Source organism: Simochromis diagramma, unplaced genomic scaffold (assembly GCF_900408965.1).
Source record: "Simochromis diagramma unplaced genomic scaffold, fSimDia1.1 OVJJ01000747.1, whole genome shotgun sequence".
NCBI classification, from domain to species: Eukaryota; Metazoa; Chordata; class Actinopteri; order Cichliformes; family Cichlidae; genus Simochromis; species Simochromis diagramma.
Window position 1 is genome coordinate 55,471 of NW_024386897.1, and position 18,762 is coordinate 74,232.

Consider the following 18,762-nt stretch of genomic DNA (forward strand, 5'->3'; position numbering starts at 1 on the left):
TCAGTCGACTCCTGTGGATGATGCCTCATATACTTTGCACTGCTGAACAAAAGCAACAATGGCTTCTGATCAGATCTATAAAGTTTTATTTCAGTCGTTCACATTGGGCAAATGTAGCCTTATGTCACTCTTTTGTGTTTTATTTAGCTTTTTACTCAGTTTTTAAAGTAATATTATTTAGAGTTTTACTTATTTATCTTCACGTTCTTTTAAAATGATTTCTATCATATTCTAATACGGATTCTCCACTAGTTTGTTTAAAGTTTCTCTGGAGTGTTTCTTCTCCAAAGTGACACAAATCCTTTTGGTTTGCCAAATCAAACATGTTTAGTTTCATGTGCTAAACACGTGTAGCTGTGGCGACCCCTTCTGACAGTAAAAGAGCTTCTTCTACTCTGGTTTTCTTTTTTAATAGTCTTTACTGTTGTTGCTTTGGGGAGTGATGAAGTATATCTTAGTGTATATGTGTTACACATAACAGAGCTCACTGATGGAGGTGCTGACATCTGAATGAGGAGACATGTAGGACAGTTTGTGTCCTTGCTTGGCAGGAGGCTTACTCCGTTCTCCTTTACAGTTTCTGTAGATTAAAAAACCACCAGCAGCAGCAGTGACAACAACAAGCAGCACAAGAAAAAGTAATAGTGCAGCAGATTTAGTATGACCTCCTCTGTGCTCGCTCTGTCCTCCTGGTGAACCTGCAGATGACAAACAGGTCTAATTGACATCGTGATGAAAAAATAGAAATATTTCTCTTTCACATTAACCACCAGGAAGAAGTTGAGCCTTCAAGGTGATGTTGTTTAGAAGCTGAGCTTCTTGTTTGTCTTTGCATCTGCAGCAGATGGCCCCGCCCCTCCCTGAGCTGCTGGAGGTTTCTTCCTGTTAAAAGGGAGTTTTTCCTTCCCACTGTTGCCAAAGTGCTGCTCATAGGGGGTCATATGATTGTTGGGTTTTTCTCTGTATGTATTATTGTAGTGTCTACCTTACAATATAAAGCACCTTGAAGTGACTGTTGTTGTGATTTGGTGCTTTAGAAATAAATTGAATTGAATTGGCAGTTTAGTGACCAAATAAAATGTCGATCAAATATTGCTGGCTAAAAACAAAGAGAACAACAACAAAAACAGGTCCTCTTAAAAATAACATACAAAAAAAACAAAAACAAAAAAATAAGTGAAACGTCCAAGTTAAACATTAGCCACCTACATATTCACAAGATTATGTGAATATGTAACACAGGGGTAAGAGAGGCGATGGCTGCAATAGATCAGATTGGTTAAGTTTACGGCACAACAAATGAAACAGAATTTAGATATACACAAATCTAAAAGAACCAGGAAGTCAACGTTTTTTTGTGCAAGTATAAAGAAAGAGCCGAGATGCATCAATAACAGTATACACTACATCTTGTCAAAGCTGATAATTGGCGTCTGTCTTGTGTCAGTGACGTAAAAGGCGGATTTAATGCAACATGACCATCAAACAGCAGTCGCTTTCTAAAACATCAGATATGTATCGTATTCAGTACCACATACGAAAGTGACCCAGATCGGATTTGAAAATATCGGATTTGTGCCATTCACACTGTCATACCATGATCGGATATGGGTCGCACAGGGTCAAAAAAAATCGGATTTGATGCGCTTTCGCCTGCAGTGTGAACATAGCCTTAGACTCAACCAACAGAGGATCATGTACGTGTAGCAGTTTCTGACAGCCAATGAAATTACAACATAATACGACATGACAAGGAAGATACATTTTAGGGTTCAACGTAATCAAAAATCACAAGTTCTAATTTAGTCCGATTGAACTGTTGCCTTTTCTTCGACAGTTTAAAGTGCATTCTTAGTTTTCGTCAGCTGAGGTTAAAGCTCCACAACGTCTGAACTTCTTTTATATATAGAGAACCTAAAATGAGGAAGTGTAGCTGGCAGTACACTGTGCAAATGATGCATTTGGCTTAAGCGTCTTAGAAGTATTCTTGGTTTATTCCAAGTGTTTCTCTTTTCCCTCATGCTTTATTGGTCTTCTCTTTGCTCACCTTTTTGGACTTTGTTGTTAATGACTTTCACCAGCCTGAAATAAATAGCTCGCTTTTTTTTAAACTGAATTCTGCCTTACATTTAGTTCCTCTCATTCCATACAATATCCTGCTAGCACTTATTTACTCATTACTTTTGAGCCACGCTTCCCTGGCAATATACTAACAAAAATACCACAAGCAGCAGAAATACTTTTATTATGTGAGGGTGTGTTTTTAGTCTTACTCACACCACGTTGAATGTTAAATAGATAGATCCTCTTCCTTCTGACATCAGCACCAACAGCTGCAGCAACAGTTCCACCGCTGGCCGAGTGCGTAAACTATACAAATGAAGCACAATTTACACACAGCTGGACCGTGTATTACGACTCATGCCCTTCAAGGAAGAGGTATAAAGGGCAAAAACCTGAAGTATCAGCACCAGAATGTACCTGGAAGTAAATGCCATTTTTTTCTTCAGTTATATGAGACATGGAGTATTTTGGATTGATAGTACTGCTGTGTTTGTTGCATAATATTGCTGTAGACGTTTATATGCTTTATACATTTTGAGGTAAGTTGATTTAGAGCATTACATGATTTTTAAAAAGATGTGTTTGTATCATCTCTGCCTACTCGTTCCTGTTTGTTGGAGAGGTTGTGGACAGATCAGGAATTTCTCACATATATTTTGTCTTTGAATGAACCGTCCCTCAAACACCTCACAGCTGGACATGTGAACAGCTGTATGTGAGTAAGTTAGTATTGTGCATTTTCACTCTCAAAGTGCAACAATAAAAGCTTTTCTGTCATGTTAACTGCAGTATAAGATGAAAACATTTACTTTGAAGACAAAACAACAAAACAAAACATAAAACAGTAGATACTCTAATTTTATTGATTATCTTTGAGGTACAGTAATACATTTTTATATAATGTTTACAGATTATTTTCCTACAGCCCAATCCCAAATCTGCTTACCTACATGCCTATTTTTTTTTTTTTTCTTGTGCTGGAATTGGTGCCCCGTTTAACCTGTGGTTAAAATCATAGTATGACAAACTGTAGGTACTTCTTGGGAACATTGGGATTGGACATTTTACTATCATTGATTATAATTATAGAATATTCACATCACTAATGTATGACTTACTTCCAAATAGTCAGGTTTCGTATCATGTGTGGTGATCAACCTTCCTGTTTCCACTACACATAGGAAAAAGTAAGTAAAAGGCCGTGTGTACAGCGTCTCTTTATGTCTGTCTCCACGTCGGTTGAGTGTGGAGTAAGTGCATATGAGAGCATGAGGGTGGGAATGGATGTTTGTGTCTGTGTGTGCCTGTATGTCTGTGTCTATATGTCAGGTTCGGTATCAGACGCCAGCTCTCTGGGGACATCTCAGGCCCTCCAAGGTTTGGAGGCCTATCTCCACCCACCACCACTTCCCCTGCCAGTGGCGGACTCCCTCAGGCGTCGGTGTGTTGGTGGTTCTTTGTGTCTGGGGGTGGGCGTCTGGGTACACACCGGCTCACTCCTTGGCGGCCGCTTATCGGGGCCTGGAGCCTGGGGCTCGCTCGGGCCACTTCGGAGGTGGGGTGCCCCCGGCCTCTCGGCCTGGGGCTCGGTCACTCAGGCACGGCTGGCTGCCGGCGGAGCTCACTGGCGCGTCACTGCAACTCCCCCTGGCTTCTGCTCCGCGGCTGCTGAGTGAGCCCTCACCTGGGACTCTCCTCAGCTCTTACTGGGACAGTGGCGCGGCTGCCCCTCTGTTGGTCCTCCTTGGTCTCTTGTGTTCTGGGGGCCTCTGGATGTCTGGAGTTTTGATCTCCTCCATACCTGCTTCATGCCCTGGAGGACGGGGCTGTGGCCCCCCCACACTCCCTAGCAGATCGTTACATGGAGAAACCTTTGGAATGCAAGCATGCTGATCCACACAGGTATGCACACAAGTGTACACACGGGTATTCACAGACGCGGACTACAGCTTTCTTGGCTGCTGCCTCAAAGCACATTGTGCGCTGTCTATCTTGTGTGCTGCACAATATCGTTTATTATTTACTATCTACTGATATCTACTGCTAGCTAGTTTATTGTGATGGTGCCGTTTTTTTTATTTATTATGTTGCTCTTTGTTGTTTGCTTTCTCTTCTGTTTTTTTTCTCCATACAGGTGACCCAGGAGTTTTGTTCTTTTTTTTTTTTTTTTTTTTCTCTTTCTTCCCCCCCTTCTCACCGTCTCTTCTCCCCTTTGGTTTTCTTTCTCTCCCTCTCTTTCTTTCATTCTTTCTCCCTGTCCTATCCTCCAGTCATGTCTGTCCCGTTTGTAGCAACTGAAAATAAAATAAATTCATAATTATAATAAAGGTCAATCAAATGGACCAATATGGCCATGATGATCCACTTGGTAAAATAAATCCGCTTGGCATCTTTCTTGGCCTTAAGACAACAATTCTGATGGCTAAAGATCCAAACGGGACACAAAAAAAAAAAAAAAAGTAAGTAAAAGGCTAAAACTAATATCATAACAATAACTATGACCAAGCTAGATTTGGCTCCCAGCCACTAAAGTTAAATTGAAGTTAACTTTACAGATACGAGAACAGCCAGAATGCATTACAGCTGATATCCTGATCAAATTTGAAATCAGGTAAGGTTTGGGGCTCTCATGGACCTATTTATGGCTGATATTTTTATAGTTATCAACAATCAAAGCAAAAGCAGAAGGACAGTGTCAAAGCTTTTAAAAGAGACACTGCAGAACAAAAACAAGAGACTAGAGCCTGTCAGGAAAACTAGTGAGTGGACCTCTGATTAAAGAATTTCTACCAAACTACAACTGCAGCTGAACAAATGAGCTGTAGGTGGAACTTTACACTCTGAAATATTGAAAGATTTAAAGGATGAGACAGCTCAGCACAGCATGTTATTAACTTCACACATGAAGTGGTTCAGTCCAGTCAGACTTCAGTTTTGCAGTCACCGTCCACATCCTGCTTCTTTGACTGGTCGTCACGGTAACTCTGGACTTTCCTCCAACGAATCCTGAAGTCTGTCAGTCCTTCTGACAGCATGAGGCCTGACAGCTGGACAAAATGTGCAGATGATGAAAAACATGAAGCATAGTTTGAACTTGTGTCAAGTTTGTGTTGGTGACTGAACTGCTGACCTGCTGTGAAACCTGCTGCTGGATCTCTGTGCTGTGCATGTCTGCCTCTGACTGAAGCTTCATTTTCACCACTGTTTGCTTTGTCACTGCTACAAATGAACCACATATAACAACACAAACATTAGTGTTTTACATGATGACAGGATCTTACAGTGTTTGCATTCTGGACCTCACCTGTGAAACAGAAAAAACTGAATCTGGTGGTGCAGGGGCCATCTTCCCATGTCCCCGTCTTTAAATAAAATGCTCCACAGTACTCAGTGTGATAATAGTTAGTAGGCTCAAAAGGCGCCCAGTTAGTGAATGTGGAGGTTGTGTTGTCAGACCAGAAGGCCCAGGGATCCCTGTAGAGGCCAATCCACACATACTGAACCCCTGATCCATTCAAAGTGAGCGTGATGTTGGATTTCTCCTCATTGCTTCTTATACTGGTCAGGTCTGTGTGGTATGTCCTGCAGTACGACTGAGCCGCTGACCAGGAGCGGCTCTCCTTCACTAAGATGTAACTTGTGTTTTTGGCTGCGAAAAAGGATGAATTGAAACACACATTCTGAATCTCATAAAATTGTAGGGATATCAAGGGCAACAAATCTTTTTTCCTACCATTGTAACACAGGAAAGGGTAAGAATCACCACAGGGTCTATCATCCATCTGTGTTTGTCCCTGAAGAGCCACACAGTATTCCTTTGCATTTGCACAGTCTGGTTGGCCGTTAGCCCAGATCATAAATTCATGTGTGCTGCCAACATAGAAAAGTTTTCCCTCCATGGACCACTTCCAGCTGGAAGGATCATCATAGAGCCCCATCCAAGCCCAAGTATTGGTCTTTGGTGAAATTGAGAGAAGCAGTTGGTTGATGTTGCTGTTGTAGATGGTGACCAAGTCAGTGAAATGTTCTCTGCAGTAACTCTGAGCTTCAGTCCAGGTCATCTGCTGGTTCACAAAGTGATATTCTCTGGAGTGGGGAGGAAGAGTGGAAAGTCCTCCTGAGAGAAATAAAACAAAGGTTTTTTATAGTGGAAACTGGGCGAATCACTGAAAAAGACAAATTTACAAAAATAAAAATTACAACCATTTAAATAGTCATATTATATGGAGACTAACCAGAGGTGGGAAGTTACAAAGTAACTTACAAACATAAAAGACAGTTCTGTGCTGTGTTTATCACCAGGGCTTACGCCACACAAGCAGATGAAAGAGGTAAAAACATGTAGTTTATATTGGGGATAGATGATGAATGGGAGGCAGAGCCTTCAGCTTTCAGGCCCCTCTTCTGTGGAACCAGCTTTCAGTTTGGATTCAGGAGACAGACACTATCTCTACTTTCAAGATTAGGTTTCAACCTTTACTTTCCTTGAAAGATGGCCGCCTCTCCCTGATCCTGGTTCTGTTGGAGTTAAAAAATTTAGTTTTCCAACCCCTACTGTTGCCAAATTGCTTGCTCATTCATAGAGAGTCATATGATTGTTGGGTTCTTGTCACAAATTTGTTACAATGTACAGTATTATTGTAGGGTCTACCCTACAATATAAAGCTACAATGTTTCAGTAAAGAGTGACTTGTACTTCTGGCCCATTAAGCAACGGTTTAACACATTTCACTGCAAACTATAAAAGGAATCTGGATTTAAATAGAACATTGTGTTGGATTAAGTGTAGGAAGCACTAGTATACAGTGTCTATGGAACAAATCAACGTTCACAATGACCAAAGTGAGGACTACAGGCATTTCTCTCAGTCAGCTGATTGTGTTTAGGGAAAAAAGCAGCTAAATACACTGAGACTGCTCCACGTTGCTAGTGAGTTAACTCTGGAAGTCTGTGGGTTTTGTCAAACTTGGAGTGAACAAAAGCAGCAAAACAGTAAAAGATGCAGACAGTGAAATTCTGATTTATTTCATGAATACAATGAAACATTTTACAGTCAACAGAAGAAAGTAGCATATATGATAAATGGATACTACAACATAACACGGACAGTGAGAAGTAAAACTCATCGTCTTACCAGATGCTATATTCTTTAAACCTAAAATAAACCACTGAAATTAGAGTTTAGTGTTGTGAGTCATCTATTAAAAACATTAGGTTCTTGTTTCACAATGTGCATGAACTCAAAAGTTTCATATTTATAGAGTATCGAAAAGAATACTGTCACGATCCTGGGTCTTTTGATCCAGCGTTTTGAGTTTTAGTTTATGTTTAAGCCCTTCAGGTTTTCTAAGTTCATTTTTTATTATGCCTAGTTTGTTATAGTTCTTTGTTATTAGATTCCCCTTGTGTCTTCCACCCATGTTAAGTGTCCCTTGCACTTCATGTGTTTCATGTCTGTGTCTTACGTTGTCTAGTTCAGGTTGTCATGTCTGCGTCTTATGTTTCCTGTTTTATTTTGAAGAGGTCTGGTGTTCCTGTGTTCATCGTGTTTAGTTTTACTCTTCCACTGTGACGTCGTTATGTTCATGTGTGTCAGCTGTCCCCCATGTGTTCCCACTTCTCTCATTAGCCTCCTGTGTGTATTTATTAGTGATGGCCAAATGAAGCTTTCTGAAGCTTGTATTGAAAAACGGTTCATTACTCGAAGCTTTTCAACACAGTCCTCTCTGGTGACATCTGGTGGCCAAAAATATGAAGAGCAGCTTGAATCCACAAAATAAAACCAACTGCTTCATTATGATTGCTCACTCCACAGAGTGGAGTTCTGTCTGATATTGGGCCGCCGTTGTGTTGCTTTGAACGTGTATTTTTTGGTGGTTAAGAAAATGTGTTTTATTTGTTTAATAAATAGTTTTGACCAGTAAACTCTCCTTGTTTAAACATGCACCATGGTGTGGTCTTTCTTTGCTTGTTACTTCTTGATGTTGGTAAATACAATAATTGAAAAATACCACGTTACATATATATATACATATAATAATGTAAAACACATTATGGAGTATGCTTCTGCTGTGAGGTCTTGCCTTCCTTTTCGTGGAGATAATTTCTCCTGCCTTAAGGGAAATCCCTTCACATGGCACATAAGAGGCTGAAGTGCAGAGAAACTGGTAGAGATGCAGTTATACAGTCTACCTGGGCCCCACCAACTATCAGCTGAAGAGGATAAATAAATGAAATTGCTGCACATTTGGCGGACTAACATTTTCAGATTAATTACACAATAAAATATATATTTTTACAACATTACATGTAAGGAGTCAAGTGGAAGTTTTTCTAAAGTTATTTAATCTATCATGTACAGTGGGGCAAAAAAGTATTTAGTCAGCCACCGATTGTGCAAGTTCCCCCACTTAAAATGATGACAGAGGTCAGTAATTTGCACCAGAGGTACACTTCAACTGTGAGAGACAGAATGTGAAAAAAAAAATCCATGAATCCACATGGTAGGATTTGTAAAGAATTTATTCGTAAATCAGGGTGGAAAATAAGTATTTGGTCACCTCAAACAAGGAAAATCTCTGGCTCTCACAGACCTGTAACGTCTTCTGTAAGAAGCTTTTCTGTCCCCCACTCGTTACCTGTATGAATGGCACTTGTTTGAACTCATCATCTGTATAAAAGACACCTGTCCACAGCCTCAAACAGTCAGACTCCAAACTCCGCCATGGCCAAGACCAAAGAGCTTTCGAAGGACACCAGGAAAAGTATTGTAGACCTGCACCAGACTGGGAAGAGTGAATCTACAATAGGCAAGCAGCTTGGTGTGAAAAAATCAACTGTGGGAGCAATCATCAGAAAATGGAAGACATACAAGACCACTGATAATCTCCCTCGATCTGGGGCTCCACGCAAGATCTCATCCCGTGGGGTCAAAATGATCATGAGAACGGTGAGCAAAGATCCCAGAACCACACGGGGGGACCTGGTGAATGACCTGCAGAGAGCTGGGACCAAAGTAACAAAGGTCACCATCAGTAACACACTACAACGGCAGGGAATCAAATCCCGCAGTGCCAGACGTGTTCCGCTGCTGAAGCCAGTGCATGTCCAGGCCCGTCTGAAGTTTGCCAGAGAGCACATGGATGATACAGCAGAGGATTGGGAGAATGTCATGTGGTCAGATGAAACCAAAGTAGAACTTTTTGGTATAAACTCAACTTGTCGTGTTTGGAGGAAGAAGAATACTGAGTTGCATCCCAAGAACACCATACCTACTGTGAAGCATGGGGGTGGAAACATCATGCTATGGGGCTGTTTTTTTTTTTTTTTTTTTTTTTTTTTTCTCTTTTCTCTTTTTTTTTTCTCTTTTAAAATAATGGATTACATGCTTATGGAACACAGTTCACACTGTACACAACAATTTGCATGATGATTTATGCAGCAGACTCTCCATACGTGCACCAGGTGAGACCTTATTTGAATAGCAAATAGGTTCTTCTGCTGTCAGTGCTTTGGGAAGGGATGATATTTTGACAAGAGTCAAAAGGAGTGACAGCAAAAGATGATGACAGGGAGGCGACAAGGTGGTTACCAGCTGGGAGAGAGAAAAACAGCAGAATTGTATATGTATGTGCAGATGCAGGGGTGGTAGAACACGGAGGGAGACAGAAAAATGCATGTGTTCAGGCATGGGAGCTGTACAAGAAGGAATAGAGAAATAAATATATGCATACGGGGTTAGGTGGGGGGAGGAGGGGGGTGGAAAAAGAGGAAGAGGAAACTGAAAACAGGACTGTTTGTACAATATGAGACAAGACAAAGCTACACAAAGAGGGAGAAAGGAACAGACTTGGGAGCGAGGACAATGATGAAGAGACAATACGGGACTAAAGAAAACGAGAGCTGGAGCTCGCTCGCTGTGTTTATAGGTCCCAGATGTCCGGAGGTAATTGTGCAGAGGGATTGCTCTGCAGACATCTGGCTGCTGAGAGTGCCGTATTCTTTCAAGCAGACACACACGTTCGCACAAATCCATCTCAAGAGTGCCACATAATCCCATTTGATGCATTGCTTAAACCATATAACCTGGGTTAATTTAAATCATTCAGGTTCCCCTTCTTTGATGGAAGCTACCAAATGAAGGGGGATTCTTTTGAGAGTTGGCTAGAATCTCCCTTTAGATGAACTTGTAAATTCTCGCGGTCTAAAAGTTTTTCTTTGAAAGGTTTCACTAACAAACTGATTTAATAAAAGAAATAATCTACTTTACAGAACACCACTGTGCAATACCGCAGGAAGCAAGTGAAGAATAGCATGAACCAAGCTGTGAGTCTACTGCTTCTGACAGCTGAAGTGCAACTTTGGGTTTTGATATGCTGTTTGGACATCCATCTTTGTCAGCTCTGTAAATGGGGAGAAAGAAAAAAGTCCCACTCTCTTCCTCCCGGCATCACTTTTGTCTATTGGCTCAGGTGGATTGGGATTTGGTTTAAGACGTGGTGGACTGTTTGATGCTGTTGCCATGTTTCCAGTTTCTGACTGCTTTAAAAATTTGCTCTGATGCCTGCAGTCCACCTTGAGGAGCCAGACTGGAGCTTTTTCTATTCCAAATCCTCTTCCTTTCAAGTCTGCTGGTTCATGTGCGCCTTCGGGGAAGTGATGTTGAATTCCAGCTGGCAGAACGCCTTTGAAACTATCTGAAATGTTTATACAATCTATTATTGAATTTTGGTTATTGTAACAACACTGCCAGAGCCAATTCATTCACATGGTCTGCAAAAGCTGTCCACGGGGTTACTTGAGCAGTCTTGCTGACAGTTTCTTATTCTCTATCCACATTTGGTTCCATCCTTTCCCCAATTAGCCAATCATAAGTGATGAGTACCATTAGCTGGACAGCTACCTGTACTCCTCATTAAAATTTTAATCAAGGGCAGTCCAAGGCAGTGTGATTGCTAACAGTGCTTGTATAGGTCACCCTGTCTGAGAGAGACTGAGCATTCTCAATCATGCATTTTGTCAAGGAAATTGTGGGTGGTGGAACTGCTTGATGCTTTGGGTAGTTTGCATTTTATTATTCAACCCGCCTCCATCTGCTGTCATATGAACCTTAGACCGCTCCACATTTGAAGGGAAATAAAAAGTATAGTTGCTATCCAGTAAAATTGCTGTTACTCATTTTTTAATGATGGCTTTAAAATAACTCTTCTTGAATATTTAATACAAACAGATTTTTCCCAAGAGGCATTGTGGCATCAATACCTACAATACTAAGGGCATGCACTATAGAAATAATCTGCCAAAGCTTTTTTTGGCAAAGACTTCTAGAGCATGGAATCTGGCTTCTGGGCTGCCTTTTTTTTTTTTTTTTTTTTTAATTGATGCCTTAAAGGCCTTAGGTACAAAGTGATACTACAGTCTGTTGGGCAGCAATAATGCCATGTTAAGCCCTCTCAGCAAGCCAAGATCTAGAAGGTGGCTGCCAGGCAGTACCAGATGCCTAACAGGAAGTAAAGCCATACAGGGGCAGTCTGTCAGGCAGTTACATATGAATTTAGCCTCCCAGGGAGTCAGGAACACCAGATTGCTTTAAGAGGGCCATATGCCCAACAGAGAGCAACAAATACCATGGGGACAGGTTATTAAGTTGGTCAGAATTCCCTTGCTTCCTTTCTTAGCTAAATGGTCAGTTGTGCTGTGCAACCTTTGATGTGACCTGTTGCCACTGTAAAATGCCTGAGCTTGAATTTTCTGTAGGCTGTGCTCTGTCCACATTACCTTTGTGTTTATTGTGAACTGTAGCTTTGTGTAATATCTGTGCACTTACAACAAAGTATCAGTATATTTGTGCACGAATGCTGTACCTTTATGCATTCATCTCCAAATTAAACCTTAGGTGCTGAAAACGTCCTAGCAATAAAACCAAAAGCTTTTCAGGGCCCAACTTAATTAGGTAAAGATTGCGGTTTAGGTTTAGGTTGTGCAACTACACCATGAAATGTGAAGGTAATGCTAAGGGTCTTTTTAATAAGTGTCCATATGTAGCAAGTTAGAAATAAGAGACATTTTTAATGGTAAGTGGTAAATGGCCTGTACTTGTATAGCGCTTTACTAGTCCCTAAGGACCCCAAAGCGCTTTACAAGGCGACCACCCAACTCTTGAGCCACGATCGCCCCTTGCCCATTTGATGGTAAACCCCCGACTAGGCTTCTATCCAACACCAGAATCCTTCTTTATGGATAGAAACATGCCTTAAAGACATGCTTAATAGAAACCCATTATTATGCAATCTTCTATACACCAATAGAGTTAGAATTTTCCAGATTCTTGCGTAATCTGAAAGAAACGGGAATTCTCATTCCTAATCTCCTGGTGTCAAGGCTCTAACACATGAAAATGTGCGTAAACATGTTGATTTTTTCCAGATATTGGTACAATTACTATTCCATTTAATTTTACTTTATAACATAGTGACCCTGCATTAATACAGAGAAAACCCCAATATTCTTACACCCCCAAGCACTTGGTGACAAGGGGAAGGAAAAACTCATCATCAGAAAATCTCAGAGGGAACTGGGCTAAGGAAGGGCAGCCATCTAAAGCAGCTGGTGGGAGGTGAGGGGAGAGGGACAGAACAAAAGGGAGATTAGACTCTCTTATCTCTGGATAGTTGACAACAAGGTGTCTAAACAACAACAGCTGTTTATAAGCTAACATTATGCCAGCGAATGTTAGGCTTTAGTGTCCTAAAAAAATCACCCTTTCTAAATGATGTGAAGGTAATCAAATTTTTAATCAGACAGAAAGTTATTCACTTAGTCATTAGGAAAATAAATTTCAACTAGTGGGCTCTCTAACTGGTGGGGAGGTTGTTATATCTTTGCATCATGCTATGGGGCTGTTTTTCTGCCAAGGGGACAGGACGACTGATCCGTGTTAAGGACAGAATGAATGGGGCCATGTATCGTGAGATTTTGAGCCAAAACCTCCTTCCATCAGTGAGAACTTTGAAGATGAAACGAGGCTGGGTCTTCCAACATGACAATGATCCAAAACACACCGCCCGGGCAACAAAGGAGTGGCTCCGTAAGAAGCATTTGAAAGTCCTGGAGTGGCCTAGCCAGTCTCCAGACCTCAACCCCATAGAAAATCTGTGGCGGGAGTTGAAAGTCCGTGTTGCTCGGCGACAGCCCCAAAACATCACTGCTCTCGAGAAGATCTGCATGGAGGAATGGGCCAAAATACCAGCTACTGTGTGTGCAAACCTGGTAAAGACCTATAGTAAACATTTGACCTCTGTTATTGCCAACAAAGGTTATGTTACAAAGTATTGAGTTGTATTTTTGTTATTGACCAAATACTTATTGTCCACCCTGATTTACGAATAAATTCTTTACAAATCCTACCATGTGGATTCATGGATTTTTTTTTCACATTCTGTCTCTCACAGTTGAAGTGTACCTCTGGTGCAAATTACTGACCTCTGTCATCATTTTAGGTGGGGGAACTTGCACAATCGGTGGCTGACTAAATACTTTTTTGCCCCACTGTATATTATGGAAGCAGATTTTTGATATTTTACCTTCTTCCCGTTTTCAGATATAATAAACAAGCACAAAACAAAAGCAAACGGCCAGAACACAAAGCTGGAAAACCCACCCGATTGACAACGATCAACTCAAAATTCTCCCACACAACAGAACCCCCCCCCCCCCCCCCCCTATTCCTGCTGGCTCCAAATCTCTCAGTAGAAATATCAGTGGTTCGCTATCTGTCACCATCAAAACGCTCCACAAATCCCACGAATGATTCGCTTCCTTATAAACCATTGAATCAGACACCGAAGCAGTAAGGCTCTAAATGAACCTTCGGACGTCACTGATCACGTGACTCTGGCCAAATGAATCAAGCTTCGACACAGTGCTTCTGAAGCAGTGTGTTGATTTTTTTGACGCACGCACCGGAGCTTCAGCTTCAAGCGGGCCATCACTAATGTTTAGAGTTTTGTTTGTTTTTCTGTTTGCCAGGGTTTTTCGTAGTTCGTGCTTCCTTTCTAGTTTACCCAGTTTAGGTTATTGCTTAGGTTGCATTGTTTTTGCCCTTTTGTTTTGTACTGTTCTGTCTGCCTTAATAAACAGCTCATTAAGTTTGAGTTTTAGAATGTCTGCACCTGGGTCCACTCTTCAAACTCCACGCAGTTTGCCTCGGCAAACTGTGACAAATACATTTATTTCGATATATGAACTACACTTCTTGTAAAAGAAAAGCTGATTGGAAATGCATTCAAAAAAAGCTCCTGCCATGACCTTCCTTCTGCAAGCACACACTCACATAGTAGCACATGCAGCATCTCACTCACACATGCACACACACACGTCACGTTTTAAGCGCGGTTTGAATAAGCATGCTGGGATCTGCAGCACAACCTCGCACTGTCCCCTGGGGCACGGCAAAAGTTGTAAGTCCTAGTTTGTGTCTTCACTGCTCCCAGAGAAATAACAATTAAAGAAAGGGCTTCAACACGAATTGTCCACAAGCACGTTCATTTTCACAAGTAAACAAAAAAAACTTGCACCAGCCATACTGTTCATAGCCACAGGAGAGAAAGCTGAAAACTTCCCAGAAACTGAAATTGTAATAAATTGATCAATCTAAAGCCGCCTCTACATCATTTTGGAAAGTTCCTGAGCCTTTATAGCCAAACAAACTCTGTGCGAGATAAATAATATGTAGCCTTAGAATTAAACATCTACAGTTTAAAGAGACACACAGGTCAGTACCTCGCTATTGTCTCTAAACATTAAGATCCATAAAAAATCAGTTTTATCAACAGAGGACACATGAAAGGAGCAAAGCTAACAGTTCTGAAGAGCGGGGCACGCTCTCATTTCACAAGTTGGCCTACATTTTCCAGAAAGACGACACAGTGAAAACCTGTAAAAATACTGAATTTAAAAAAAAGGTTCACACTATGTTTCACCAAGTTAAAAACAAATCCAGCGAAGCTGCTTCTAACACAAACAGTTGTCTTTCAGATCAATGGCTAAAGAGCACCATTAAAAAATTTGATCCTGCATTTACAAAAGTAATTCCTGTTTGTATGAATTCACACTGAAAACATCACTTTATAAAACAGATAAATCTAATTAAAATGCGCCCCCCACTAAGGAGGAGACAGAGTGTGCGCCGTGGGGCGGCTGGTCGAAGGTGCTACTTTTTCGGATGAGTGAACACGCGTGCATGAGCGTACATGTGCGCATGCTCGTACGTGCAAAAGGTGCCAGTTCTGGAGGTCGCTGATGGGGGTGTGGGGGGCATAGCCAGGTGCCAGTCAAATACTACTCGTATCTGTATTCCTTTAGCTGCAGAATGACTATAGTTTTGTTACTACGAGCACTTTGTACGGCGGTTTGCCATGTTGGCTGTTCCCCTACATAAATTGATGGCTTACTTGGCTGGCAAGTAGGTCAAAGTGGGGATCAGGAGAGGTCGTGAGCACTCCCTGGACATGCGAGCATGAAGAGAGTTTTGAGGTCCTAAAGTTAAAGTTGGTATCTGCTCCTGTATTGGAGTACTCAGACTTCAAACGTCTTTTCATTTTAGAGATTGACGGCAACCACAGTGGCTTCCTGATACAACTCTCCCCTTTAATCTGGGCTTGGGACCAGCACTAGCAATACCTCGCGATGCGGTTAATATCAGTAATAATTAGAATGAGGAGAAAAACAACTAGAAAAAGAAACATATTGATCCCTAATGATGCAGCCGAAGGATGAAGTTTGTTAGATTTAATATTACAGAAAAAACTGCAAAGATTTTCAATAAATCAAAGATATAAATGTGAAAAAAATAAAAAACTTATATTTACAATGAATGCAGGTATTGCGGTCTGTGTGTTAGATGTGTTAATAAATATCTAATTTTAAAAAATTAACATGTAATCTGATTACCCAAATAACATCAGTTTTTTTCCCCATTATGATCATGGGTTATAATTCAAATGTTTAAAATATTAATATTACTGACCTGAGAGCAGCAGGATGAGCAGTAAACAGGTTTCTTCCATTCTGGGCATCTGTACAACAGATATAGTCATCATGATTATTATTGTACCATTAATTATTATCACCCATTCTTGTCATTTAAGATTCATTACCTCCAGTAAAACAAGGTAATGTACAGTGGGGCAAAAAAGTATTTAGTCTATGTTCTATTTAAATCCAGATTCCTTTTATAGTTTGCAGTGAAATGTGTTAAACCGTTGCTTAACGGGCCAGAAGTACAAGTCACTCTTTACTGAAACATTGTAGCTTTATATTGTAGGGTAGACCCTACGTATAATAGGTTTCTTAGTACATAGTTTGGTGCACATGTCTACAATAATTACATGCAATATTTTTTGAATATTTAAAATCTATAATCTGTAGATCTATAGTCTTGACACAATTGGACACCCAAAGCCTGTCTATTTCAAAATGTTTAAATCAGAGTGATAGATTAATGACGACTTACCTGACAACTTATCTTTTCATCTGCTGACTGAAGCTGATGTTCAAAGAGGTTTTTCTTTGTTCTTCACATATATTTTACTGTCAAATTAGGACACCTGAAGGGAGTGAACTTCCTGCAGAATTTGTGTGTCCCTAACTGATGAATTTAAAACAAAAATACAAGTTTACTTTCTGACAGTAGAGAATGAGACACCTTTCCTGGCCTAAGGACGGTGAATCTTATTTTATCTCTTTAATATTGCTTCTATTTTTTCTGCAGGAATGCACAATGTTATAGATATATTGACTTTGTAGGGTCATGTGACCCTACAAAAGTTCCTTTGAAACAAAAAACGATAGTCCTCAGGGCTTAACGAAACATGTGAAGGTGACCAAAAGGTGACTCCGTCTCACCAAAATGCAAATCATTAGGAAAATCAAGTTAGTTGAATATGAAACAAATGGAAATAAGCTTGTGCAGGTTCTGGGAACAGACAACAGAGGTGATGGTAACAAGGTGCTAGTGGCTTAACAAAATGTCATCTTTGAAGTATAGGGGCTGATTACACAGTATTAGATATAGTAATGTCTACATTAGAAGATTACCACTGTGTTAGCATTGTCAGTAAACTGGATGCAGTTACATTATCAGACTATGGCAATGGCTGCACCAAAGCCCCTGTTGAACCCTGTAATCCATTAACTATCAGCAGTGTTGGGAAGGTTACTTTTAAAATGTATTCCATTACAGAATACAGATTACATGCCCCAAAATGTATTCTGTAACGTATTCCGTTACGTTACTCAATGACAGTAACGTATTCTGAATACTTTGGATTACTTAATATATTATCATGCTTTTTACAACTGCATGAATGTACTATTGCTGTGATTTATTACTATTACTGAAGGTCCGCGCCTCGGAACTGTAGTAAAGGGACCTCTGACTAATACGGCGGGGTCCCTGTCGGCTCATAGCCGAAAAATAGCTTTACTTTGTTGTGTGGGTCAACTTTTCTTGCGAGAGACAGAGAGAGGCGTTGAAAGACTGCTCCAACGGAACTTATTGTTTTCGGAGGAAAACACGAACACGGTGTACAGTCGAGTCTTAATAGCTTACTTACAACTGGGCTCGTCAGGCACTCTTCTTGGCTGCAGTGGTTATTATTATATTTACATGCTTCCAGCTCCCGTTTTTGCTCGATGACAACTCGTACCTTTCCACTCCCCTTTTTCTCCCTCCTCGCGCTCACAGACCCATAACGTGTATGGCAGTCCATTCTCCCTGCAACACGGACTACACTGCCCATGATGCTACATTCTTTAGAGCTATGCTTGTAGCATTCTGCCTGTTAGCTTAGCACAACAACAACAACAACAACAACAACGAAAAGGCGCTCTCTCACCCAGGAAACACACAGTTGCAGAGAGAGAGAGAGAGAGCGTCGCCCTGTAACCATGGCAACCGTAACGCTGCCACCTGGAACAACAGAATGTAGCTGTCAAACAAAACCAAACAGTCCTGACCCGCGACAAAATGAAACAGGAAAGTACCGCAGTGTAATCCATTTATTTCAACAAAGTAACTGTATTCTGAATACCACCTTTTTAAATGGTAACTGTAACGGAATACCGTATTTTCACGACCATAAGGCGCACTTAAAAGTCTTAGATTTTCTTCAAAAAGTGCGGCGCGCCCTATAGCGCGGTGCGCCCTATGTGTTGTAAGGAGGACGTAGTAGAGAACACCATGAGAACGTTAAAGGGTGAAGTGTGGGCGTTGATCGTATATACCGGGACAATCGCACATACCTGTATAAAAGAACAGGTATGTGCATTATGCAGGACATCGTTGTTTTAACAACCCTGAAAATGGCAAAGAGACACGCTTACGAAGCACAGTTTAAACTGAAGGCCATCAGCTACGCGGAGGAACATGGAAATCGAGCAGCGGCGAGAGAATTTAAGATTAACGAATCAATGGTTCGCAAATGGAGGAAGCTGGAAAACAAGCTCCGGCAGGTCAAGAAAACGCAGCTGAGTTTCCGCGGACATAAGGCGAGGTGGCTCGAGTTGGAGGAAAGACTCGAGCGGTGGATCATCGAGCAAAGAGCGAGCGGGAGAAGCGTTTCGACGGTCACCATTCGGCTAAAAGCAGTTTCACTAGCTGAAGAGATGAACATTGAACATTTCCAAGGAGGTCCATCT

The 18,762-nt window shown here is 41.1% G+C and overlaps 1 protein-coding gene and 1 long non-coding RNA gene across 2 annotated transcripts; both read right to left on the minus strand.

Annotated features, from left to right (window-relative positions):
* Nucleotides 1-4,540: 4,540 nt before the first annotated feature.
* On the minus strand, nt 4,541-16,630 carry LOC120735041 (C-type mannose receptor 2-like). Its single transcript, XM_040034206.1, has 6 exons — nt 16,577-16,630; nt 16,091-16,139; nt 5,798-6,181; nt 5,369-5,713; nt 5,195-5,283; nt 4,541-5,111 (listed from the first exon to the last, which is right to left on the minus strand). Exons 2-6 carry the CDS (start codon nt 16,137-16,139, stop codon nt 4,986-4,988), a joined length of 993 nt encoding a protein of 330 aa, XP_039890140.1. The 5' UTR covers nt 16,577-16,630; the 3' UTR covers nt 4,541-4,985.
* Nucleotides 8,209-15,177, minus strand: LOC120735042. The gene is made up of 3 exons (XR_005696164.1): nt 13,613-15,177; nt 11,330-11,333; nt 8,209-8,412 (listed from the first exon to the last, which is right to left on the minus strand). It is a non-coding gene; the product is annotated as an uncharacterized LOC120735042 (long non-coding RNA).
* Nucleotides 16,631-18,762: the final 2,132 nt, after the last annotated feature.